Source organism: Myotis brandtii, unplaced genomic scaffold (assembly GCF_000412655.1).
Source record: "Myotis brandtii unplaced genomic scaffold, ASM41265v1 scaffold520, whole genome shotgun sequence".
Lineage (NCBI taxonomy): Eukaryota > Metazoa > Chordata > Mammalia > Chiroptera > Vespertilionidae > Myotis > Myotis brandtii.
The window spans coordinates 3,196,994-3,223,872 of record NW_005369827.1 but is presented as its reverse complement, the minus strand read 5'-3'; the positions used below and the strand labels follow the sequence as shown (position 1 = coordinate 3,223,872).

Sequence of the window (26,879 nt, the reverse complement as noted above, 5' to 3'; positions counted from 1 at the left end):
CCCCCCCTTCCCCCCCGAGTGCACAAATTTTTGTCCGGCGGGCCTCTAGTATATATATAAATGTGGTTTCTCTCTACTCTCAGGTAGCTCTTCACAACTTATTATAGCCTACAGTAGCAGGGGTAGTAGAAATTCTTGTGCACCGGGCCTCTAGTATATATATAAATGTAGTTTCTCTCTATTCTCAGGTAGCTCTTCACAACTTATTATAGCCTACAGTAGCTATAGGGGTAGTAGGTATATATATTACCTGGGGTATATGGGATATCTAGTGTTCCACTGAATCAGTAACACGTTGTCGAAAAATAGGTAATACCCAGTGGTTTATTCCGATTGCTATTATGAGAGTCATAATTCACTCATTAAGAATGTGCTAACATGGTCCATACTTCATATGGTCATAATGTGTTATGAAGATTATCCTTGAAATGTTCTGTTAATTTGTAATTTTAGGGTGTGAACATTTGGAGAGTGTAAAAATAAAGAATGAAACATTCTGTGGTCAAAAATTTATAAATACCTCATGTCTTAAGTGATGATGAGGTGGGACTACAAACCACCAAAACAGTTAATAAAATATGTGTTGGTTTAAGATTCTTATAGATATCCTCTTTGGCATTTGAAATACACTGATAACAGGTTTTTAAAGGCAGACCCTTAGCAAACTAAACATTTTTTCATGTTCTACACCCACCTGAAGTCGAGGAAAAGCGTGACAGCTCAGCCATGGAGTGTGTTTGGCTGCTGGAACTGTAAATTCTTTGCAGTGTGGTTTCAGCATTTTGTGAGCCCTCCTGGCCAGCCCCGACTTTCTAACACCCCACTTCGTTATGGCTGCACATTTGAACATTACAGGTGGGCAGTGGTTTTCTCTACACAGATGTGACATGTGTAGAGAAAGAGCTAAAGAGCTACTTTCCAGTGGCTCAGCCTCCAGCTGGTCTCTGTTTGAGCAAAGACGCCATCTTTGTTCCCCACGATTCCTGCCGGGGTTCTCCCGTAACATTCTGTTGCATTTTGCCCTTTTTATGGAGAGCAAGTGAAAACAGAAACCTGTGGTGTGGATACTAAAGTAAGAAGTACAGTCTTCAGACCTAACTGATTTGGCTCAGTGGATAGAGCGTCAGCCTGCGGACTGAAGGGTCCCAGGTTCGATTTCGGTCAAGGGCATGTACCTTGGTTGCAGGCACATCCCCAGTAGGGGGTGTGTAGGAGGCAGCTGATCGATGTTTCTAACTCTTTATCCCTCTCCCTTCCCCTCTGTAAAAAAAAAAAAATCAGTAAAATATATATATTTTTAAAAAGAACAAGTACAGGCTTCATAAACTTAAGTTCATTCTGACAAGGGTGACAGTTGCATGTCTCCCAAAAGCGAGTCATCATTAGCCCAACTGTAGGCTGATTTCCCTTCACTGGTGCTGAACTCATGAAGGACAAGAATAATAAAATACATTGTTAAATATCGTGTCCAAAGTCAAAGTGCACTTTAGAATTGTGATATGTTATTTTTTTTCTTCCTGGGAACCGAATCCTCCTTTTAAGTTTATCATTGGACCTGCACACCTATATCAGATCCCCAGGAATAAATGTAAATGCCAAGTATGTACTTATTTGTATTAAGACCCAGACACCAACCCGCACTTTGGACTAAATATGTATAAGGAGACTTTCTTCTTTTAACTTCTGCTGATTGGGCTGAGCCTGGCTGAGGACACACTCTGGGGCGTAGTGACTGCACGTCCTTTGCTGCCACTGCAAGTAACTGCGGCCCAGAGCAGGGAGCGGAAGCCACAGCCCTTAGGTGTGCATGTTGGACTATTTCTCTCTAACCTTCTGGTTAGACGTGGCTAACCTACCTTCTAGTCAGAGGTTAGAGGCTTTTGTTTTCCTTTCCTTGGGGATATTTCCACATCCTCTACTAGGGTGTTCCTTGGCTATCTTCCTAGGTAAGACTGTCCTGTAAACTTCTGAAAAGAATCAGGAAGGGAAAAAAAAGGCTAGGAGCTGAAAAGGGCCATTTTTATGCAGGTGCTCTGTGCAACATTGCAGTTAGGGCCATCAAAAACATAGTGCTGAGGTGACCTAGCAGGCTCATTGCACATCTGGCCTCTGGGTTCCTTAGATGAAGCAGAGTTTGTGCCAGAATGAAAAGGACATCTTGCACACTGTGAATCTTCCCAGACAAGTCAGGGCTTTCACCTCGTCTCGCTATAAAACTGCCAGATGTCATGGTCTCCGTGTCCTCTCTGATTCTTACCAAGGGTTTCCTTGGCAAAGGTCATGTAAAAGTAATGAAGAAGATTCCCACAAAGCTGCCAGTCTCCGCTTTCTTTAAGATTGTTGTTGTTTTATGAACATGTTCATCTATTTTACCAGGCTGTACCCTAAAGATTCCAATGGAACTTTTTCAAGGCCTTCTGATTGGAATTGTCTTTGTGAGGAATTCTGCTTGACCTAATTGTCTGCCAAGTATCTTTCTCTTTTCTAAGTATGTGTCTTATAAACTGAATGTATATTGTTTACTTTTCTTTAATTTATCTTTGTTATTGAAAGTATTACCAGTATCCCCTTTTTACCCCCCATTGACCACCTCCACCCCACTCCCATCTCCTCCCCAGGCCTTCCCCGCACTTATGGTCTGTCTATGGGTTATCATATAAATTCATTGGTTAATCTCTTCCCACCCTACCCCCTTTCCCTCTGAAATATGTCAGTCTGTTCTATGCTTCCATGTCTCTGGATCTATTTTGTTCATTAGATTCCATATATGAGTGAGATCATGTGATACTTGTCTTTTTCATGCAATACTTTATTTCACTTAGCATAATACTCTCAGGTCCCTCCATGCTGTCTCAAAGGGTAAGAGATTCTTCTTTTTTATATTGGCCCACTGTTACACAACCTGACCTTATCTCTGAGTAGCTAGTCAAGATGTTCAATTTGTTGTATTCATTCGACAATTTATAGTATTTGAGACAGAAGTAATCCTTGGGTCATCATGTCCACTTTATTCTCTATTTTTTCTATAATAAGCATATTACTGTTTTACTTATTGTTCTAATTAAGAGTATCCAATATTATGCATGAGTTTTATAGGCAGCAGAAAACAATCCTCAAAATGGTCACACAAGAAAAACCATTGTAACTTCCCAAAAAGTATTCTCCCTTCATTAATAATCTCATTATTCTTTTATTCATTTTATTTCATCTCTTTTTCAAAGGCCTCAGTCTGAAGGGAAAATAGAGATATAAACAAATAAGCTATTATACATCATGCTACATTACATAAGTACAAAGTCTTTGAAGAATCCAAAAGGTGTAAGTATTTATGGCATCTAGAGGACTCAGTAAATGTTGGATCAAGGGACCATTTCTTGGTTTATTTATTTGTTCATTGCTTTTAGTATGCAGTCTTGAAGGGGGAAAAATAATGGCATTGGGAAGGGAAGATGCAAGAAGGAAATGAGTGGAACAGAGGTGAGGAGAAGAGGGCTCTAACCCCTGGCTTAAGAATTAGGGAGGATCAGGTAAAGAGAGGGAAGTGTTTAGGTGAAGAGAGGATAGTTGAGGGAATTCTTTCGGGTATAAATGCTCCCAGTAAAGCAGGTAGATGTTTGCAGAAGTGACAGGGGCCAAATTTGGAATGTCAAGAAGGAAAGGTCTGGAGTAGCCTCTGGGAACAATGGAATCCACGGGCCATGGAGGGCGGTCTGCATCGGTAGCAATGAGCTCCCCTAGGAGAGGAGACGGTGGAGTAGAGCCTGCTCTTGTGGGACGGTGGTGTTTCCCTTCTTTGTGGTTAAGACTGAGAACCAAGGAGAAGGTTGGTTGTGGCCTAAGTTGTGAGTTGACAAGGCTGGCAGGCGGGTAGAAGGTCCAGGGAGCTCTTGGCTGTGGGTTGCACGAATACAGTTAATGACTGACTGAAGTGTCCACACGGGATGCAGGTTATGGGAGGTACAAGCAAGTCCCACTGTCCCTGGCTCCCTCCCTGGCCTAGATCGCTTCGTGGTATGGCGCCTGAACCCCAGCCTTGCCCCTCACCTAGCTGTCTCCCCAGGTTGCCTTTACCACTGACTCTCCCTGATTATAGCAACAGTTGCTCCTTTTCTTCCAGCCCACCAAGAAAACTGTGTAGAATGAGGAGGTACAGAGCCTTTATTTGGTTGTACTATGTGGTCTTTTATACTTTCTCTGATTTAGCTTCTCGTGTATATATTTTCACTTTCACATGTCACTAAGTTTAAATGTTTAAACATTTCCCCCCTTCAGTAGCCAAAATGAAAACAAAGCAACAGCTAATATAGTAATAAATTTATTTCTAGCTACCAGGAGATAAGCTTCAATGCAATGTGGCCATAAAGTATGGCTCCCAGGCTTAGGGGAGAAGCAATAAACTTTTATAAATAAAGGAATTTTAAAATACTCCTGGCAGTCTAAATACGGGTAAAATATAACATAACCGGCAGCACACAGCCAACACCAGAGCTACTTGCAAAAGAAAACCATGAACTAAAATAAGAACACGTTTGCAGGATTTTTGTTGTTGTTACCTTGCACCTTAGGTGGGCTGGGCTGGAGAACTCACTGTGAGAAGTTTTTGACTCACCTTCAGATATTTTATCTCAGTTACATCTCCCAACACCTTAGGATTTGCTGGAGCTCTGTGATAATCACCAAGGAAACCCAGGGTGCTCATGCCACAAATAAGAGAATTCTCAGCAAAGGTTAAGGCTTTATAGAGTACCTTCCAATGGAGGGAGTGGGCCCGAGACCGTGTCCCACAGGAGGTATGAGGGAACTTGCCCAGCTCAGGGGTTGACTGGACTTTCAGTCTCGCTCTACGGCTGAACTTTAAAGAAATGTGAAGTCCTCCCAAGAGCCGTCTCAGGTTTCACTTGGGTTTTCAGCTCAGGAGACTCTTGGGTAAACACTTTGAAAAATACAGTGGCATTTTAGTGAGCAATGCGTTGACTTGAAAATCTGTTGAAGTAATGGATTATTCCTCTAGAAAAGTAAGGAGCAGGCAAGAGAATACTGCTCTCCCCTTCCCTCTTTTTTTTTTCTTCTTCTTCTTCTTCTTCTTCTTCTTCTTCTTCTTCTTCTTCTTCTTCTTCTTCTTCTTCTTCTTCTTCTTCTTCTTCTTCTTCTTCTTCTTCTTCTTCTTCTTCTTCTTCTTCTTCTTCTTCTCTCTCTCTCTCTCTCTCTCTCTCTCTCTCTCTCTCTCTGTCAAATCAGAAGTGATAATAAAATAGAAGGGGAAATGGAATGCTGCCAATAGGATGAAATCAGAATTGATCAGTGCTCTCATTCAATAACTTTTATTTCCCAAGCATCTGTACTTACAGGCTAACTGTGTTTGTTGCTGGAAAGCAGGTGAAGGGTGGTCTGTCCCCTCCAGGAACTGAGGGCCTTGCTAGCATGGAGTGAGTTACACCTGGGACAGGAATGAGTCTGGGAGGGCTTGGTAGATGAGCTTGTTTTAGAAGGTGGTAGACCAGCCTCTGCAGGGAAAGGCATTTGTTACAGAGAGAGGACATGAAGGGGTGGAGATGGTAAAGGGAAGTAGAATGGAGGTTAATTGGGCTTCAGTTGCGGAAAACCTTCAATACCATTTTAAGGTGTTTGGAATATACTGTGTAGACAGTAGGAAGCCATAGAAAAGAGAACAAGCAGAGACATGATCTGTGTTTTAAATTTGTTTCATAAAGAGAAGTCTCTGTTGGCGGTAGAGAGATGGGAGACAGATGATGGGGCTCTAGGGAGTTAGCAGAGGGAATGCGTGGGCATTCCATGTATAATTTGCTAGGCCTGGTCCTGGATGAAGTTGGGTTTGTTTTGCTGGGTTGTGCAAAGACAAGCTCACACAGAAACTTAATTCTCAGTTTCGTTTCACGACTTAGTAGCCATGTGTTCATGGGCAAGGAACTTGAACTCTGTCTCAATGTTACTCATCTAAAGAATGGGAATAACAGGAGGCCTTCTGAGTAGGGTTGTCATACCTTTAACTGAAATGTTATATCTGTATGTGTAGCCCTTAGAACCACGCCTAGTGTGTGGTACATGCTAAATACTGTCTCACTTCATTTGTATTGTTTATCAGTTCAGTAATTCACTTGTTTGTTCATTTACTCTATGTGAAGGCAGTTTTAAAACAATCCAGGCTAATCTATTCTAGATTGTCATTGGTAAATTTTGCTTGCAGAATTTTACTGACTTTTTTGGGGGGGCGGGGGAGGGCCCCCTTTTCTTAATTCCTCTTGGGCCAAACATTTCCAGCAGGAAATAGGATGATGCTTATAAATTAAAATAGCTACTTCCCCTCAATATAAAGTGTGAACAGAAAGTTGAGCAAAGAATGCTGCTCTGTGGTGGTTCTTGGGGCCAGTGTGTGACAGGGAGCAGGGGAGTGTTCAGTAAGGCTCCGGTGCTGGGGAAATGGGGCCGGCTTGCTTTACAATCTGGTTCCATTATTTTGGTCAACGGATTCTGAAATTCCAGGACCTAGCGTGAGCCACACCTGAGTATGATTGCAGAAACACCTCCCCGAATCCCCAATATAAAAGTTTAATCACCTATGCCTTTGCTCCCCTCTTTGTGAAAATAACTTTGAAATGACTGTACCACATTCTTAAATTGGAACAATACTTCTATCTCCCACGAATATAATAAAAAATTATTATGAGTATTTTCATTATAGGTCTATTTTATTACATAAATGTATATTTGCATTTATTATATAAATAACTTCAGGCTCAGATATTAGCACTCAGAACAAAGCTCTAATAGGAGGGAATCACTCCTTCTTTTTTCCTTGTGCGGAGCCAGGATTCTGTTTCTTCACAACGTTAGGGCTCTTATGAAACAGGAAACGGGTCTCATTAGCTTTCAGGAAGAATCGACAGGATTTGGGGAGAAAAACTAAATATCCTGAAACATTTTGCCTTTGAAGAACTGGGCAGGCAGTCTCTGTATAGTTGAGGTGAACAAAGCTCTCCTTGACACTAAAGGTTTTTATTGTACCTGAACGTGAACTCTTCATTGATGGAAGGGGTTCTTTTGTTTGATCCATCAAGATTACTAAGCCATATGTCACCATCCCCAACTAGAATGCAGCATCATGAAACAGTGATAAAGTTACAGGAGCCAATTCGTGAAGTGGCAAGAGATGATAGATACTGCATTTTCTCCTGTTGGTTACTGGGAATTACATTTCAGTAGCATCGAGTGCTTCTGGAAGAAAGCCCGTAGATTATTTAAATGACGTTCTCCAACTTTCCTCCTTGACTTATGGCTAAGCAGTTTTGACTAGCTCATAAATTATGCCACTGTTGTCTTTTAATAAAATAATTTGCTGAACATGTTTTTGCGGGATTATGATTGTGTGGTTAGAGTAATGAGCAAAGATCGAAGGGGATTGGGTGATATGTAATCTAGTCCCATCCCTGCAGGAACACACGTGTGACTTCAAGCAAGCAACTTATTTCTCCTGATAATGTTTATCCCATCTCCTTCGAGGGGCTTTTGTGAGAATCAAATGAATGGAGGTACCTGAAAGCCTCAAGCACTAGCAATAGCTAACTGTAGTCGCTGAACATCCTTAAGGTAGAACAAATGAGCATGTTGTTTCTTTGTTCACTTTTACAGGGGACGAGGGAAACCCTCAGCCGTCACTGCACCACGCTTGGCGATGCTCTTCGGAAGGAGAATGATTTTGCACTTATAATTGACGGGAAGACCCTCAAGTACGCCTTAACTTTCGGAGTGCGCCACTACTTCCTGGACCTAGCTTTGTCGTGCAAAGCTGTTATTTGCTGCAGGTGAGTTCTCCTTAAGATTGTCGGATTTCAGTAAAGAGCGACTTTATCCTAAGTTCCCTGGTTTTTAAAGTGCCTTAAAGTTATTCTCTCCAGAAATTGTAAATGTCAGGTTATTTATTAACTTAAGGCTCACAGATGGGGATAGACTTTATTAGCAGAGATTTTGAAAGTGAGTCCTAAAAAAATCCCTAGTAGTTATTCTTTACAACCAAAATTGACAGGCGTCTTGCCATTTTCTGCATATAAAATCAATCATTGCCCTAGCCGGTTTGGCACAGTGGATAAAGCATTGGCCTGTGGACTGTGGGGTCCCAGGTTCGATTCCGGTCGGGCATGTACCTTGGTTGTAGGCACATCCCTAGTGGGGGGTGTGCAGGAGGTGGCTGATCGATGTTTCTCTCTCATCGATGTTTCTCTCTCATCGATGTTTCTAACTCTCTGTCCCTCTCCCTTCCTCTCTGTAAAAAAAAAAATCAATAAAATATATATTTTTTTAAAAAACATTTTAAAATCAATCGTTTACCTGCATTTCCAACTAGCATTATTTCTGTAATAACTAGCATTGTCTTCGACACTTAAATCTCTGATCCTGCTGTTAGCATTTATTTGGGGGAATGGCAGGATGGGAGGCACTAATTAAATCATCTTCCAGAGAGCGGAACGTTTTCCTGAAGCTCAGCTACTGGGAAAATATTTATTGACTGTACCGTCCTTCACCCTCTCATGTATAATAGTGCCTGTATCCTAAAATAGTATAATATTGCCTATATCCTAAAATAAAATCTGTTTTCAGTTACCAAGTCCCCACCCATCGAATTGTATAAACCATCCCATCCTTCCTGAATTTCTTGTCCAAGACTCTTCCCCATCTCTTTGTCTAAACTGTTTAAACTATGTCTTCCTAAAACTTAAAGTGTATTCATGACTGTGCCCAGCCTCTTCCCTTCTGGCCACCATGAAACCTAAGGATTTCCCTCTTCACTGTTCACTTACTGAATCTTACCAGCTGGTCACTCTGGGTCCAGGGTAGCAGTTTCTCAAATTGTTTCTCTTCCTGGGAGTGAAGCGTTAGCAGGGCTTCCGAAGAATTTCCTAGAATCGGTGCTTTTAATTTTATCTTTAAGACTGTACTGTTTGCTTTTATTATTTTCTTTAAAATGTATGTATTTTTTAAAAGAATGTTACGCTTTTTAAACCTTTTTATTTTTTTGGTCCAGGCTTAGTCACTTAAATATCCTGTATATAATATTGTCTCCAAACTTATTAGCCATGCCATGTAGAGTTTTCCTAAATTTCAATTGAAATATACTTTGTGGAAATATGATTTCAATTGTACTTAATAGGTAACCTTTATAAGCTTCATTTCAACCTATAAAAGTGTGTCATATTGAAAGAATTAAGTTACTTATTCTTCTCAGTGGCATCTATTAATAAATATTATTACTATAAAGCTCGTGGATAAAATAGTGCACAGATCATTAATATTAGTAATAATCAGGCTCTTTGCTTAACCTTGAAGAAAGAATTGGCAATTTTGTTATCTTGACTGTGTCACTTGCACTTTGGTGTCCTCATGCTTTTTAAAAAATGCATTTTCAGTAACTTTTCCTGGCTCCTGACACTCTTCATCAGGATAATACTGCGCCAGATTTGGTTGTTCAATCATTGTCACTAATTGGGTCACAAGGATCAAGTCAAGTTTGCTCAAAAACACATTAAGTGACACAACTCTTGGCTCCTATGTGGAAACAAAACAGAACCAGGGCTCTTTAGATAAAAATGACCAGTTCCCATGAGTCAGCAGCATCTGTCCTGCGCCTACTGTGCGCTGGACGTAGATGGTGCGCGCAGGAGGATGAATAAGACTCCCGCCCGCTCTCCTCCCTGCATCTCTCTTTCCTTTCTGTGTTAAGTAGAATCACAATTGGTTTGAAAGATGTGGGAGGCCAGTTTTCAAAATGCAGTCCTAGCAGCTGAGCCTCATTCTTACAGCATTGCCTAACACGGTACCTCCCACCATTCTTCAAAAAGTTGAACCACAAATTAAACAATAGCAGAGGGAGAGAAAAACTAGAAAGCAGCGTCGAGGGAGGAAAAATATGTTCTGTGCTTGTGAAATTCCCTCCCGAGATCCTTGTTCTGGACGCTCACAAGTCACATGGACTTCAGGGCTCCTCCAGGCCCCGGGGAGGGAATCCCACCCAGCCGTGCACGTGCAGCCCAGCTCTGCAGCCGCGCTTATAAAGCTGTGTGTGGCCCCTGCCTCCCTCCGTCCTGCCGTACGCATGTCCCTGTGCAGACACTGAGTTTTATTTAGAGTTGTAGGCTTGCTGTGTGTGTGTGAGTGTGTGTGTGTGTGTGTGTGTGTGTGTGTGTGTGTGTTGTGCTTTTAAGTAAAATATCTTCCCTTGCCCTTTTTCTTCTAATTATCTTCATACTCTCTCTTTTCCCATAAGGACTGTGGTTTGACTTCCGGTCTGGCTTTGAGAATTCCTCTAAGCCCATAATTACATCAGTGCCACTGCCCGATTTATGTCTCTGCACCTTCTTGGCCTGGTGCCTCTTGGCACAGACCATCTTCCTGTCAGTAGTTTCCAGTTTCCCTGACGTGCTCCTCTCACTGGGGAGGCACAGGTGAGAAGCTCTGTGGATCCGTCTTCACCCTGAAACCCCAGTGTCACTCCTGGTTTTCTTAGATGATGATACTCTCCCAGCCTCAGGAAATTCTCTATTTTACTTCATTATAGGAGATGCTCCCGATAAATACTGAACCTTGTTTCAAAATACAGTGCAGGACTGTTTCCCAAATTCGTGTTCACTCAAGCTCTATGGGTTTTCCCAACGATCTATTTCTTGTCAGTCTGCACAGGCAGATAGTCAGATCCTGCCCTGTGTCTGCAGCTAGCCCTCTCTCCGTCTCGGTTGGAGGGAAAGTGGAGGGAAAGGCATCCCATAATGGATAATAATCCCCTATTAGCTGCACCTTCAGGATTACGTCAGCCTCTCTCTTCCCGGACACCATCAGCGTAAAGGGCAGGAGGCAGTTCTCAGTGTTTGCCTAATTGACACAGTTATGAAAGATGAGCGTTTTCCCCGAAGAGTCTACAGCGGAATTGAAAGAAGCGGTTGTTCTCCGTCCGTGGGCATCAGGTCTCTTACCACCGTTTTCTGAAGGGGGACAGAAAGGACCCCCTGGCCCCCAAATCATTCAGGGCTTTGGAGTCCCGGTTTTGGTTTACCAGGGAAGGTTGCATGTCATTCCTTGGGTATTTTTTTGAGTTTGTAAACTCCAAGAAGTAAAATGAAATCTGTTTTTATCAGCCTACCAAGCACTGTATTTTCATGAGCACCACGCAGCTTTCGTTTGTACCTCCGTGCACACGTACCTGTGTAACCTGAGCAGCTTAATGGAAAACATACGTCTCATGTTAGGGCAGTTTCCGACCAGTTTTCCTGGTGCTAAACATCAACTATGCCTTTGTGGCCCTCTTCCCTTCGGTTCCCTTGCTCAAGCACACCGGTGCTTATTGTTCTGGGTGATCACAGGACTCTTGAAGAACAACATGAAAGCTATGGACCAGCTCCTCCAAAATACACACAAACATGTCAAATTTAATGCGCTATTGTAGGGGTTGCACAGACTCCCCGAAACTCCTTGGACAGGTATAGAGGAAAGGGACTTGCTCCAAGAGTCATGAAGATGTGTGTCTAGAGGTGACATCAAGAGCTATTCTGCAAAGTAGCTGTGTCAGAAAATAATTCCTCATCTCAGTTTTCAATACTTTACTCCCTAAAGTCTTAGAGCTTGCATTATTGGTATAATGGCGTTTTAGCTGGAGACGCACACACTTCTTGTTCGAATGCTACCTCTCTGGCACTGCGGATACCTAATGGCATCTCTCCGGCCTTGCTTTGTGACCCGTGGAGCTTGGCATGTGGCAGTCACTCTAGTCCTCCAGGGAGGCTGGTGTCTAAAGCAGCGAAGAGCGGAGGTCCTCTGGCTTGGAAAGGTGGGAAAGCCATGCACACACACACACACTTCCTGGCTCAGCTCCTTCCAGCTCCAGAGCTTCTGGGCCAGAAGATTGCTCCGAGCCCTTTCCTTTTCTTTTTTTCTTTTTTTTTGTTTTGGATGAACCGTGTTTGTGTTGGCCACTCTGTCCTGGGAAGACTCTGCCTACTGCTTGCATTAGCTTAATTTGGGGAAGCATCTGTTCCACCTCCGTGAATATTCCCTCCAGAAGAGAGTGGCTGGAACGTGCAGGGAAGCACTGCCGTGTGTTAAATGGCCTGTGGTTTCTGAGATCCTCGTCAGTTCACATAACCCAGCCTTTCAAAGAACTTTACATTTTTTCTGTAGTTGTCAGTTTAGTTTAAACAGATATTGAAACTTATGTTCTGTGACAGTTGGTTGAAAATTGGCCTAGAGCCTCCAGCTTTTAGACTGTCTAGTAATCACCATTCTTCTACATAATTTATGTACTCAAGTCTTCTGAAAAGCAGAAGTTAAATTGAAGTAAGCATTTTTCTCTACTTGCAACATCTCCAATCAACGTTTTAACCCCCTTTTAGGCGATTTCCCCGCAGTGCATAGAAAAACACTTGACCTCAGTGTGTGTCGTCACTCGGGAGTGGCATTCCAGGCAAGCCCTTTCACCTTCGTCCCATCAGGGGACCCTCCCAGGAGAAGTCTAAAGGGACACTCTGCATACTTTCTGTCATAGCTGGAGTGCGTTAAAGAAAGGATTTATTTACTTCTTGAGTCTATGTCTTGAATCTTTAGGATTGTCTTAAACTTCAAGAATTTCTCTAAGTGTTCTACTTAAAGGATAGTCATAAAGCACAAATGAAGTTAATAAGTGCTCAACAGACATTCCTTTCAAGAAAAAAAAGTTTGTGAGCATCGTTGGATGCCAAAGCAGATGTTTGGCTCTGAGAAAACTTACAAACTGTTAATGGATGTCAACCCCATATTTGCTTCCAAGATAATATGAATAAATGTTGGAAATGGTGAGAGGATGTTTCTTTCAGACATGTATGGCTAAAAGAGAACATAGTGAATAAATTTAATCATTTCATGAAATGACCATATTTTGCTTTCACATAATATAACAATAAGGTATCCAGCCCTGTCTATCTCATTTGCTATTCTACCTGTACTGGGTAAATGTTAAAGGAACTGCATGGCCATGTGACAGCCTGGTAGCCAGTTATGATGTACCCCGCCAGGGAAGTTCATATTTAACAGGAAAATATCTAAATTAGATGAGAGAGCTAAATGCTGTAGAACCTCACTGTAATTTGATACTATGTACTTTTAGATGTGACTCAAGTAAGATAAAGCACCATGACCAACACACGATCACACACACACACACACACACACACATTAGAACTGCAGATTATATAAATATTCCGATAAAACAGAGTTAACCTGTATTATAAAGTATAAGTATGCAACTCAGTGAGTTTTCACACAGTGAACACACTCCTGCATCAAGCACCCAAACATGACAACACCCCAGGAACCCCCTTATGTTCCCTTCAGGTCTATGATCTCCCAAGGGTAGCTGCTGTCTTTCTATCCATCGCCATCCGTCTTAAACGATGTCCTATTCATTTTGGTCTCCCTCTGTTTTGTGTCTTACTCGCTTGGAATAAGTGTATGTATCTTCTGTAACTGCATTCAAATTCTTGACGATTTCTTTTCTGTTCAACCATTTTAACACAGAACTCTGCAGCTTTCCAGGAAAGGCCTCCCTGAAGCTTCACATAAATCAATACATCAGCACCCTAAGATATGCCTCAGGCAGATGCAGACCCACCTCAGAGAGGGCTCACAGTTCTCCTTCAGTTCTGCGGCGCTAGAATGAAAGCACTGCATTTTCTGGTTTGGTGAGGGCATGGCACATGGAACCTGCAACATTTCTCCCCTCTGCCAGTCTACTGACCCGATGGGGAGGGAAAGGGAAGCAGAGTTAGTCTGGCATCTCTGGTTCTCCTTAAACTCATGATGGTTTCCAGTGATTGCCGTCTTCTTAATAAACCTGTCTGAGCCATCTCCACCTGGAGTATTTAAAGCTTAGTGCTCGGAGCCGGGCTAGAGTTCCAGAAGTCAAGGCCAGGTAGGATGTAGGCTATGACTGCCTAGTAGCTGTAGGGCATAGAGGCAAAGGAAAGGACAGACAGCAACCCAGGGGGGAGATGGCCTTGGAAAACAAAAGGCGGATTACCAAGGGATCAGACAGAAAGACAAGAAATGGACATAAAACAATAAGCTTCAAGTTCAAGGTGAAAGAGGAGGTCGTTCCAGGTAGCATTCTCCCAGAGCATGGCAGTGTTTTATAGAGAAGAGGTGGGAAAGCTTGTAAAGGGATAGATAATAAATGTGTTAGGCTTTCTACGCTACGGAGTGTCTGTCACAGCTACTCAACTCTGCAGTTGGAGCATGAGCTGATGTAAAAAACAGGCTGCTGCCTGGGCCTGGCCCTGGGGCCATTGTCAGCCAGCCAGCCCTGCGCTGGAGTGTGTGTGGCTAATGAGTGAACAGCAGAGGGAGTTGGTTCTGACAGAACTTCCCGAGAATATTGATGGAGCTCACTCCAGGCTCCTTAGCCTGTCATTTCCAGGCTCTTTCTTTTCTTGAAAATGGAGACATATTCCCATCTCACCTGGCATGTTTCCCTTTCTCAGTGATTCCTCAGAAAGGACTGGCCCTCCCTGGGGTGGCAGCGGCACAGCCTGGAGATGCCGTCCAATTTCTCTGTGCCCTGGGATTCAAGATAACCCCTTAAAATGTGGATATTCCCAGAAGACAGTTTGTTTTTAAATGAGATGTCAGTGAATACTTACTAGTGTATATCTCAACAAGAGAAATGTGAGGAACCCAGGACCACAGACATCAGATCTTGCTCTGTCACCAAAACGACTTCCCTGGGTTCTGGAAGTGCCAGAAGGTGCTAGAGGTCATGCCAGAGAAGGGTCAGGCAGGAAGATGCTCAAATCAGCCTTCTCCCGAGGCTGCAGGCAGCTAGTCTCAAACGAAAACAAGTTTGTCTTTGATTTTTATACATTATTTCACTTTTGCCCTTCATTCCCTTTCTCTTCACTCCACCCTAGGAAAACAATCTCAGATATTTCGTAGGTTCCCATCCAGCTTCCATACTATATTTAGAGATCTGTGTAGCAATGAAAAATATGTAATATTGTTATGCCCGTGTTAAGATAGATACATTTATAATATTTCAACATAAATCTTTTGCCTTTTTAATTTTTTTTACAATTTTAAGACCTATCCATATATTTCAACATAAATCTTTTGCCTTTTTAATTTTTTTTTTTACAATTTTAAGACCTATCCATGATACTAGATGTAGAACAAGTTCATTTATTTTCAGTACTACCATTACAGTAATGCATGCACAGCATTTTATTTATCTGTTACCATAACGATGGCCACAGAGGTTGCCTCTCAATCTTCGCTGCCATGGAAAGTGCTGAAATGAGTGTCCTCTCTGTGCACCCAGGCAAGTGTTTTCCTAGCATATGCACTTAGGAATGGGAGTGCTTGGCTGTGAGCGGTGTGCATATTTCACTCCAATCGGAATTGCCGCGTTGCTCCCAAACAGCTGCACTGGTGTGTCCTCCAGATCCATGCAGGATGGTTGCTATTCCCTGCCTTTCCCTCAAAATTAGCACTCCTGAATTCATCTTTGCCAACTTGATGGTTGAAAAGTGGCACCTTATTGTTTTGATTCTCATTCATCTGATGACTAGGGAGAATGAGCATTTCCTCATAAAACTGTTTACCTCTCTAAATTTCTACTTTAGACGATCATTCTTTCATTCATTCTCCCACTCATTTAACAAATGTTTTTTGAGCACCCACTATGTGCCAGGTACCTTAATAAGTACTATAAATAGAGCAGTGAACAACAGGAAAAAATGGTTCCCGCCTTCACATTGTAACTATTGTTTAATAAAAACAAATACATGTACATTCAAAAGGCAGCCATTGCTGTGTGTTAACAATTAATTTATTACATACTAGAGACCCAGCGCGAGACCCAGACCCGCCACTCCACCACGGGACCCCAGACCCGCTGCGCTGCAAGACCCATCCATGCACCTCCTGGTGACTGGTCATTTGGTCATTAACGGCGTTATGCCCACTGGCCTTTTATAATATAGATAAGACAGATTTATATAAAGTCAATGGTAACAGTTGCTATGAAGAAAGGTAGCACACTGAAGAGGGATAAGGATACTGATCTTCATGTTGGGTTTCCTAACTTATTTTTCTGCTTATATGCAAGAATTCCTTGTGTGTTCTGGATATTGATTCTTTGTTGATTATAGACATGGCAAAAATCTTCTAGTCTGGCTGCCTTCTTAATTCTGCCCGTGCTGTTCTTCCTTGAACAAAAATCATTGACCTTGAGGTAGTCAAATTGCATTAATCTTTCCCTTCATGGCTTGTGCTTTTTGGATAGTGAGAACTTCCCACTCACAAAGTTATTCTCCTGCTTTTTCTTCTGTTAACTGCGCAGCTTTCTGTTTTGCATATAGGTCTCTAATTCGTACGAGGTTTCTTTTTGCATGTCTTATGAAGGAGAAGAGATCGAGTGTTTTTCATTTCTACATGGTGAGCAAATTCTCCCAGTGCCGCTTTCTAGTATACACGATGCCCCCATTCCTTCTGCTGGTGATGTCACGTGCTCCAGCACTTGGGCTCTGAGACCAGACTTTTCAGAATCTAAGCACAGGCATCACCTCTTATTAGCTGAGTAGCATGTTGCTTAACTTCTTCATCTTTGAAACAAAGGTAAAAATCATTGTTATCATAGGGTTGTGAGTAATGAATGGGTTAATATATGTATTCAGTGCATTGGCAGCCATTATTAAAAATTATGTTACTCTTAGAAATGCAATCACATTTTTTATATGGCCTACTTGAATAGTTCTGGCAAGAGGAACACTATCATAACATAAAGATTTGTCTCTGAGTATTAGGCCTTTTCTGTGTCCTAAATTCTATTTTGTCTAGTATTAAAATGGCTAACTTGGCATTCCTTTGTTTCATGTGGGCCTTGCCTTTTTTTTCCCCCTAAACCCTTATATTCAATCCTTCTGTATAATATACTGTCTCTAAATCCACACTGCTTAGAGTTGAACCCTGACTTTACCACTTACCTCTGTTTTACCTTAAGTTATTTAATCTTTCTGTTCCACAGTGTCCTCGTTTGTAAAATGGCAATAATAATAACCCATCTCACAGAGGGTTCTTCTGGGAATTGAATGAGTTAAAACAAATAAAGAACTTAAAACATAGTGATCAAATAAGTGTTCTCTTATATTAGCTATTATTATAAATATGTCTGTTTAGACACCATTTTGCTGGATTTTTTTGTTTTAATTCAACCTAAGAATCTGTCTTTCAATCAATGAATTTAACCCATGTATATTTATTGTAATTATTGCTATATTAGGCCTTGTTTCTCCTGTCTTATTTTGTGTTTTCAATTTATTATGCTTTTTGTTGTTTTTTCCTCCCTCTCCTTTCCACTGTCTAAATCAGATTTCTGCTGCTGATTTACAATCTGTATCTAATCTATATGTGGTTATTTCTAAGTTTTTGATAACCATATTTGTACTTATTATTTATGTTAGTATGTCTGTCTTTCCCTACCCCACCTCCCAAAGATACTGAAGTAATTTGGTGTGTATATCCAGTGTCAGATCTTTGTTTCTTTGTAAGTAATCTTTGTTTTCTCTCTAGAAGCTTTTAGACATTTTTCTTAATGTTTAACCATTTTCTTAATTTAAGCATAATATGTCTAGGGTTAAGTACCTTTTTCTTGAATTTCTTTTTGGCACTCTATGAGACCTTTGAATCTAAGGACATGTCTTTCTTTAATTCTGGAAAATTATTAATCATTCTTTTTCATTCTGTCCCTTTTTATTCTCTTCTTGGAGTTCCATTATATATATGTACCCACCTGTATTCCTTAGTTTCTTTGCATTTTTTTTACAATAATTTCTTTCATTTCCTGCCATCTTTTGGGACAGTTTATTTAATTGAATTGCACTTTCGAGCACTGTCATATTTACTGTTCAGTGTATTACTGGTTTCTTTCTTTTAGCAGTTACATTTTTGTATGACTTATTTTCTAATTGCTTCAATTACATTTTTGTATGACTTATTTTCCAATTGCCCATATCTTTCCAACATATTTTTAAATATGTTTTTAATTATTCTTAGAATGAGAGGAAGGGAGAGGGAGAGATAGAAACATCAATGATAACAGAGAATCATTGATTGGCTACCTCCTGCATGCTCCACACCGGGGATGGAGCCTGCAACCCAAGCATGTGCCCTGATGGGGAATGAAATCGTGACCTCCTGGTTCATAGGTTGACACTCAACCACCAAGCCACACTGGCCGGACTAGGAGATTGTGTGATTTTGTGTGTGTGTGTGTGTGTGTGTGTGTGTGTGTGTGTGTGTGTGTTTTTAGTACCTTTTTTAAGGTAAGGTCTCTGCCATTTAGCTATTGGGGTGGGTGCCTGTGCACAAGTGCACACACACATACATGCATATTCAGACATACACTGTCAATATGATTAGTCACTAGTTAAAATATTCTCTGAACCATATAACCTGAAAACAGTAGTAGTTTACCTATAACAACTGAAATTCCATGAGAGAGGAGTTTTGCATTTAAAATGCATTGCAAAGGGAAATCTTTTTTAGAGTTACTTTCCTTTTTTCGTCGCTGTATTTTATTTCTGTAGACTCAATCCCTATATTATAAGGCCCGCTGCACAGTATACCCACAGATACTGCCTTTGGAGGTAAGGAAAGCACCCACTCTCCAGTCATTTGAATAATACAGTTCTCTTGCCTAGAAGTGGTTGAATGTTTCATTATGTGCTGCATGCTAAGTATCGTTTTTAGGATTCGCTTTATAACTGGCTGTTTTCATTCCACTAACAAACTGACGGTGAGTTTCCGGAAGTGCTATGACACTTGTGTAATTTTCAATGCATGTAACACAGACCTTTTTTTTTTTTTTTGCCAGATTTTAATTTTTCCTCTACTTAAAACTTTTTAAGAGCCTAGCAAATTATAATTCAAAAAGGAACCAAGTAAGATCTCATAAGTTTTTCTCTTAGGTTTTCCTCTCTTTTTGTAATTTCTTTATTAGTCAGCAGAACATGGCTCCATGGGGGAAAGGCTGATACTCCCAAGGAGAAATCTTAGGAAGTGTGTTGCAAAGGGAAGTACAGCAGCTCCCGGCACTAATGATCCTGATCCCTAAAGAGTCCCAGGAGCCGCCCTCCAGCTTAGTGAATGCAGGGCTCTGTCAGCACCGGGCGGGCGCTGTATAAAGCACTTCAGGATACCACACATTACTCTGTATTCCTACATGTTCTATTTTTTTTTCTCGATTCACTTTCTGAAGGCAACTTTATAGTAACTTTTAAGTTTACAGTATAAGTTTTTGAGATCATATTGTATTACCAGCATAATTTTTGCTGCATAAGGTATTTTAAAATTATTAAACTAAAACACAATACAGTAAGCTACATTATTGTACCCCTTTTGTCTACCTGTAGAAAGTCCCTTAAAATATTCTTTATTATGTGTCTATGTGTATACCTGCACATTTCATCTTTATACATATTTTATTCAAAAAGGTGACTCATTGCCCGGCCAGTGTTGCTCAGTGGATTGAGCCTCATCTCACCCATCAAGAGGTCACTGGTTTGATTCCCTGTCAGGGCACATGCCCGGGTTTTGGGCTCGGTCCCCAGCAGGGGGCCTGCAGGAGGCAGCCTATCGATGTGTCTCTCTCACATCAATGTTTCTATCTTTCTCTCCCTCTCCCTCCCTCTTCCTCTAAATCAATAAAAACATATTTTTTTAAAGTGACTCATTTAGCTAATCCTATGAAAAGAGTGCAAAATATAATTTGAGCCACTCTATATACTTTCTAGCTTAAATGGTAAAAAAAATTTCCACTACCACGATCTCATGTTCACAGGGCTGTGAGAATTACTACATAGCCAGTAAGGAAAGTAATGAATAACATGTGCAGAAACTACAGCCAAAATAATATCTGAAAAGCATATTGCACTCAGTGCACTGCTAGGGCGTATCGCACAGGACCACCCTCTGTTTGTGGAGCCACGGGGAAGAACACCGGACCCTATGCACACACTGACTGTGGAGTCCTTTTCTTTCGAGGCTCTTACTTCTCCTGAAGAATAAAGAGCAACAGCAGAGGAGAACTGTGAATAATTTAAATCCTGATACAGACCCATAGGTGGTAAAAAAATATATATATATATCTAGGGCAGAACACAGTGCTTTTATGATGTTTCTGGATTATACATTGGGACACTATTGGTATTGGTAAAGTTAAGGTTTTAGATATGTTCAACCATGGATGTGTGGGTTTTGATAGACATTTGAAAGAATTAATTTGTGCAGCGAGGTTGTTCTAGACCACCAGTTTTCAACTGATGTGCCACAAGAATTTTTTAAACATGCAGTGCCTGACTATTTAGTCAGGGGCACTGACCTCTTTTGCCTTAGATTCCACCCCCACCCCCAACCCCAAAAAATAGCAGCCAACACAACAATAGCTATTGGTGTGAATGAATCTAAATTATACCCTCTTTTTTTTTTGCCAGATAGGCAAAAGATATATTTTTTGGTGTGCCGCAGAATTTTTAGTAATTCATGTATGGGTGCCATGATATGAAAAATGTTGAAAATCACCATTCTAGACTATTATGGACATTGTACACATGTAGACGCAAGTGTACAAAAGTCGAGAAAATAAATAAACTCTAATGAGTGAAATAGGTGGCCTTTTATGAAGTAGGAATAAAACCGTAGGAGGGAATATATTGTGGATAATTTTTAATATGTGCTGCTGCTGCTTTTACCTGCCATGAGCTGTCCTTGTCAAATTCTAACTCATCAAGGAAGCCTCTTGCAGCCCAAGCTAGTTTCTACATCCTCTGAAATTATCAAGTACTGGTAATCTGTCAAAAGCTTTGTGCTACACTCACTTTTATTGTCTTGTCGTTTGTTTTGCTATCTTGTAACCCCTTCGTAGCAAGGAACAATTTTTTAAATGGATGCTTTAAAAACATAGATCTTTTAAACTGAATATAGCGTGAGTAACCTGAGTCCTCCCACCCCTTAAACCACATTTCCTCCCTAAGACAGCTGGCAGGTGCCCACAGCACATCATGCCCGGAGCTGGGAGGACCCTCTGTAGTGCACCCCTGCCTTTGCTTCCATGGTTGTGCGTGGTGTTTACCTCTAATCAGTGGGTGCTTGGTCCCTAATCTTTATTCCTATGCTACTTCTTAAAGTAATCATCCTTTTAATTAAACAGTTTGTAGGTCTTAGAAATAACAATCTAGTCCAAAGAAAACCAGGTAGAATGCTCTCGAGAGACTTTTTTGAGTTGCTAAAAACTTTGCTGTTGAATTTGGGGTGGGTCATATAATAAACTTGGGTGGAGGGCATCATTACATTCTAGTCTTCACATTAATGAAACCAACCGTGGATTGTGCCTGGTGAGGGAGGCTTCTGCAACCAAAGTATGCAGAATTTTAGGCGGCTGACCCCGATGCCAAGTAAGGTTCTTTGCCCTGCATCACAAGTTTGTACATTTCTATTTTGAGTTAAATGTTTTAAGTAAGTATATTTTATTTTTTATGAATCCCCACTTAAATTTGACATCTTTCTTTAGCAACCAACTGCTATTTCAAACCCTTCAGTTACGAGGGCTTCCACTGTTTCTTGAATCTTCTTCCAAACCAGTTGTCTGCTTTTCGCTTGATAATAGAAGCAGATGCCTTAGCCAGTCACAGCAGCAGTGTGGTGTGGGGAATGTCTGTGACTACATCACCAGATATTTTTTTAAATGGGTATTGTCCTTGCCAAGGGGATTTGTATTCTGTCTTTAACACCTGAGTTAACCACACCCACCGAGTTGGTGTAAATTCGAAGCCAGTTCTAATCTGGGGGTGTTGAAAATCGCAGTGTGAAGCAGAGAAAGCAGTGGTTGGTTGCAGTAGCCATGAAGTAAGACAACCAAGTTCTGCCCGGCCGGAGTGGCTCCATTGGTTAAGTATCATCCTGTACACGAAAAGGTTGCCGGTTCCGTTCCCAGTCAGGGCACATACCACCTGGGTTTTGGGTTCAACCCCTGGTTGGGGCGCTTATGGAAGGCAACCGATCTGTTTCTTTCCCACATCGATGTTTCTCTCTTCCTCCCTCCTTTCCTCTCTCTAAGCATTTCCTTGGGTTAGGATTAAAAATAAAAGAAGAAAACAAAGTTTAACCTGGCTCTTTTCAGATCCTTCTTTAAATCACTAATATTAGCTGCTATGCAGAGATGTCTTCTTTAGGACACATTGACTTATGAAAAAAGGTACCACTGTTTTCTAGCTCCATTGATGTACCACGGTGTGACTTCACATGTGTTTACACTGTAAGACTGTTAAATCGTGAAGAGAATTTGATGAATGTTTTCAAATATTTCTCTCTTCATGCCCATTTCCCATTTGCTTTTTAGTCCATTTCTTGGTGCGCATTCTTTTGTGACACTTACTAAATGTCAGCTATAGTCTCTGCCTAGCCCATTTCCCATTTGCTTTTTAGTCCATTTCTTGGTGAGCATTCTTTTGTGACACTAAATGTCAGCTGTAGTCTCCCCCTAAAGCATTGGCCTAGAGCTAGTGGACTTCAGTTTATATTCTCCTGTTAAGAAAAAATTAAATAAACTTCGAAAATGACATGAAAATTGCTTCAAAGAGAGCAAAGGGGACTAACATGCAAAAGCTCATTAATGGCCTGAGACTCATCCGTTCCCTTGTATTTACATTTATATATTTAAATGCCATTTAACAAAGAAAAATCAACCAAAAAAATGAGTTCGCATGTCACCTCTGACACGCGTGTCATAGGTTCGCCATCACTGGCCTAGAGCTAGTGGACTTCAGTTTATATTTGCCTGTTAAGAAAAAATTAAATAAACTTGGAAAATTACATGAAAATTGCTTCAAAGAGAGCAAAGGGGGCTCACATGCAAAAGCTCATTAATGGCCTGAGGCTCGTCCGTTCCCTGGTATTCACTGTTGTGTCGTTTTGTACAATTGCTAGACTCTGAAAGGAGATTTAAAGAAAGAGTTAAAAATAAGTCTTTCATATAGCAACCTTTTACTGAGGACCTATGTGGGATCAACACTAGGAATACAAAGACGAGGAGACAGGTTCACTCGGCAAGCAACTCCCAGCCCGATGCAATGATTCTCACACTTGAACTAAAACCCAGCGCGGCTCTGGCCGAATGAAGCCTTTCTGAAGGGCAGTGGGCCTCCTGAAAGTACATGTTGGTGCTGAGGATCCACTGCTAGGGATGTTTCCTAAAGAAATAATCAGGAAAATGTGCAAGATGTTGAGTCTTTCAGAGTAATGATCTTCATTTTTAGACGGAATAATAAATGATTTACCAGATGTTCCAGCAGATATTATGAGGCACCTCCTGCACTTAACCTCGATAAAGAATTTAGCTGTGAGTTGTTTTTCTTGTCCAACATTGTGTGATAGTTGTTAGTATTGAATCACAATCTTCACTGTTTACTGAGCCAGGTCACTGTTTAGTTTTCCTTTCTTCTTAATCGCCAAGACAGTGTTCGTAATATATTAAGTTCATCACACTGACACATTCTGTCTTTGAGCCCTGCTGTAATTGTTGTGGGGTTTATTTCTTAAGTGGCTTTTAAAAGTCTGTAATAAGATGATCCATAGTTAATACCAAAAAGGATTTTAGTTGGGTGCTGCTGTTCTCTGCCCCTGACCCCACAGTCATGCAGGTTGCTTGAGTCTCCTTGGCCATTCGTCAGTAGCTTTGGAAGAAAATTGAGGCACAGGAGCTATGCAACCAAGTGCTTGGCATTTATTTTGGTTGATTCACCTTGGTGTCTGAGAACAGGTCAAGAGATTAGCCAATGCCCTACTGTTAACTTAAGTAGAGTTTTAAGTTGTTTTAAATGTATATTACGTTGTCTAAGTTCACCTTTCGGTGGCTCAAAACTTTTGTTCTCCAAAAATAGTACAGGTTTTAATAAGTATTTGAACTATAGTTTAACAGCCTTTCTGATCTTTTTCGTTCACAAGTGAAAACTTAGAAATGCTGATGTTATTTGTTAGGAAGTAATGGCATTTCTGAACTCAGATGTTATTTCTTTAACAAGTTAGTGCACACTTGTTAAAGAAATAAACTAGTCCTGGTAAACTGGTAAACTAGTGCTTAACAAGGTGTCATAGCTTCTGTTTATCTCCTAGAGATCTGCTCCCAAGACTTTCGTTTCCTTTTTTCCCTTGAGTTGGCAACCAGGTTAACAGAGAACCAAACATTTGCAAACCTAAGACTTTTCCGGAATGGTTCTTCCTAGAACTGCATACTCACTTGCTCTTATCCTTCAAGACAATTGGCATTTTAAAATTCTTTTTTATTTTCCAGAAAACAGAGCTAATTGATCATTTGTTCTAATTTAAGGGTTTCTCCCCTTCAAAAATCTGAAGTCGTTGAGATGGTTAAGAAGCAAGTCAAAGTCATAACACTTGCAATTGGTGACGGAGCCAATGATGTCAGCATGATCCAGACGGCACATGTTGGCGTGGGTATAAGCGGGAATGAAGGCCTTCAGGCAGCTAATTCTTCTGATTACTCCATCGCGCAGGTAAAGATCATTTCTGCAGTCACACCCTTCATCTCAGTCAGCTGACACTAGGAAAAGGGAAATACTAATTTTTTTTCCACTCTTATCTTTAGTTCAAGTATTTGAAGAATTTATTGATGGTTCACGGTGCCTGGAACTATAACAGAGTCTCCAAGTGCATTTTGTACTGCTTCTACAAGAATATAGTCCTCTATATTATCGAGGTAATCGCCGGTTAAGTTTTAAATCCTTGTCACTTGCATAGATATGTAAAGACATGTTCTTTATGAAGACATGTTCTCATTTTAATTATTCCATTTGCCTACTTTTTATAACTTCTAAACATGTTAAAACAAAAAGTTTGTCAGCCCTGGAGAATAATTCATGTTTAAATCCTGGCTAAAAAAGTTACATTGCTTTGGTAAGAAATGTTGGATTAGAATTGCTAATGAAATAATGTTTTCAGTTTTAAAAAGACTACAAACTATAGAATTTTTTATGAAGCTCAAAAACATACAAGAGAAAACAATACACTATTTAGGGATATACACATGGAAACTGTATTTTAAAAGACAGTGAAGGGAATGATAGACATAAAACTGAGGATAGCAGTTCTGCTGGGGGTGGTGGTTAAAGAAGCAGAAGCAGGCAGGATACGTAGGCAGTTTCGCTAATATTGGTCATCCTGTAGTTCTTATTATGTTTCAAACTTAGACACTTATATACAAGTATCCCTTGCTACCCAGATCTGTTTTGGTTTCTGAGTTTGGTTGGTAGCAGGAGTTTAGATAATGAGGAATGAGTCTGAAAGCTATCAGAATATTTAGTTCCTGTGTCTGGACAGCAAGAAATTCCAAATTCCTTTTCATATATCAAATATAACATCATTTTGGGAGGAGTCGTGGGGGACACAAACATTTAGTCTGTAAAATCATTTTTTAAATGAAAACTTAACCTGAGTCAGGAATATCACTTCTAAAGGGTAGTAGGTTGTCCTACAAACAGTTTCACAGCACCCACTGGGTGCCAGGCCCCAGGCTTCGTTCATTGTTCTTCCTGTCCTCCATCCAGGAGCTGGGCAACAGAAATAACAATGCCAGCCACCCATGCAATTCTGGAAGCCACATGAGCAACAAGTAAAAATTAAAGCCTACATTAACTTTTAAATGATATTTTATTTAAGTCAGTGTATTCAGTATTACCATTTCAACATATAATCACCTTAAAAATTTTTAATGTGATATTTTACATTCTTTTTTCATACTAAGTCTTCAAATTCGGGTGTTGATATATCAGTGGCTACCATAGTGGACAGCAAAGCACCAGTGCATGCATAAGTGAACTGAACGGTCAATCGGGAAGTGATAGATAAATCATGTACCTTTCATTCACCTATGGCCATTTTATCCTCAGAAGCTATATTTGTAAAACACACTCTAAATGTTATCAGTTTCTTGCCCCTCTTGCAGCTTCGCAGAGCATGAAGATAAGCTCTCCGTAGCTCGTTAAGAAAACCCTCCATCTGCCCCTCCTGTGAGAGGACCCACCTTCGCCCTCATCAATATGCCCAGAGCTTCCTTACAGATGTTTGTTTATGCCACTTTGACCTCTAACTTGCTGGCTGTTCCTCCACAGCTGTCAGAAGATACACAGCCTAACACCCCAACCAGTGTGGCTCAGTGACTGAGTGTCAAACAATGAACCTGGAGGTCACAGTTTGATTCCTGATCAGGGCACATGCCCAGGTTGTGGTTTTGATCCCGAGTGGGTTGCGTGCAGGAGGCAGCCAATCAGTGATTCTCTCTCATCATTGATGTTTCTATCTCCCTCTCCTTCTCCCTTCCGCTCTGAAATCAATAATGATATATTTTACTCCCTCTGTCCCATAATAATAGTAGCAGTTGATGAAGGTAATTTGTCCCATAATAATAGTAGCAAAAGAAAATAAATATAGAACACAGCATTTATTATCAAAAAACTAGATTAAATTAAACAATAAATTAAAAATAGTACTCCTAATTTTTTTGAGTGTTCAGATAGTTTCTGGATTTTTCAGTAATTTCGTTACTGCATTTTAAACTTGTAGGTAGGATCCTTGGCTGCGAAGCTTTGCTTTCCCGATATGCGTGAGCTTAAAATTATTGGAGCCGTCGTTCTTCATTGCTTCCAGCATAACTTGTTGAAGTGACAGAAACGTATTATCCAGTATTTCGGGAGAAATATTATCAAAGGCTAATATGGTGCCTCTTCTGCTAAGACGAATATGTCTAAGTTTTTCAAGTTTTTCTCCATAATCTTTGCATTTAC

At 40.7% G+C, this 26,879-nt stretch overlaps 1 protein-coding gene across 5 annotated transcripts in view; it reads left to right on the top strand.

Annotated features, from left to right (window-relative positions):
• The window catches only part of ATP8A1 (ATPase, aminophospholipid transporter (APLT), class I, type 8A, member 1), a 203,180-nt gene that overhangs the window by 127,679 nt on the left and 48,622 nt on the right, over window positions 1-26,879 (top strand). For all 5 annotated transcript variants that reach the window (XM_014548692.1, XM_014548694.1, XM_014548695.1 and 2 more), the window contains 3 exons: window positions 7,648-7,820; window positions 24,410-24,593; window positions 24,686-24,796. In XM_014548692.1, coding sequence (XP_014404178.1) covers window positions 7,648-7,820; window positions 24,410-24,593; window positions 24,686-24,796 — 468 coding nt within the window. The remainder of the gene's footprint in view (window positions 1-7,647; window positions 7,821-24,409; window positions 24,594-24,685; window positions 24,797-26,879) is intronic.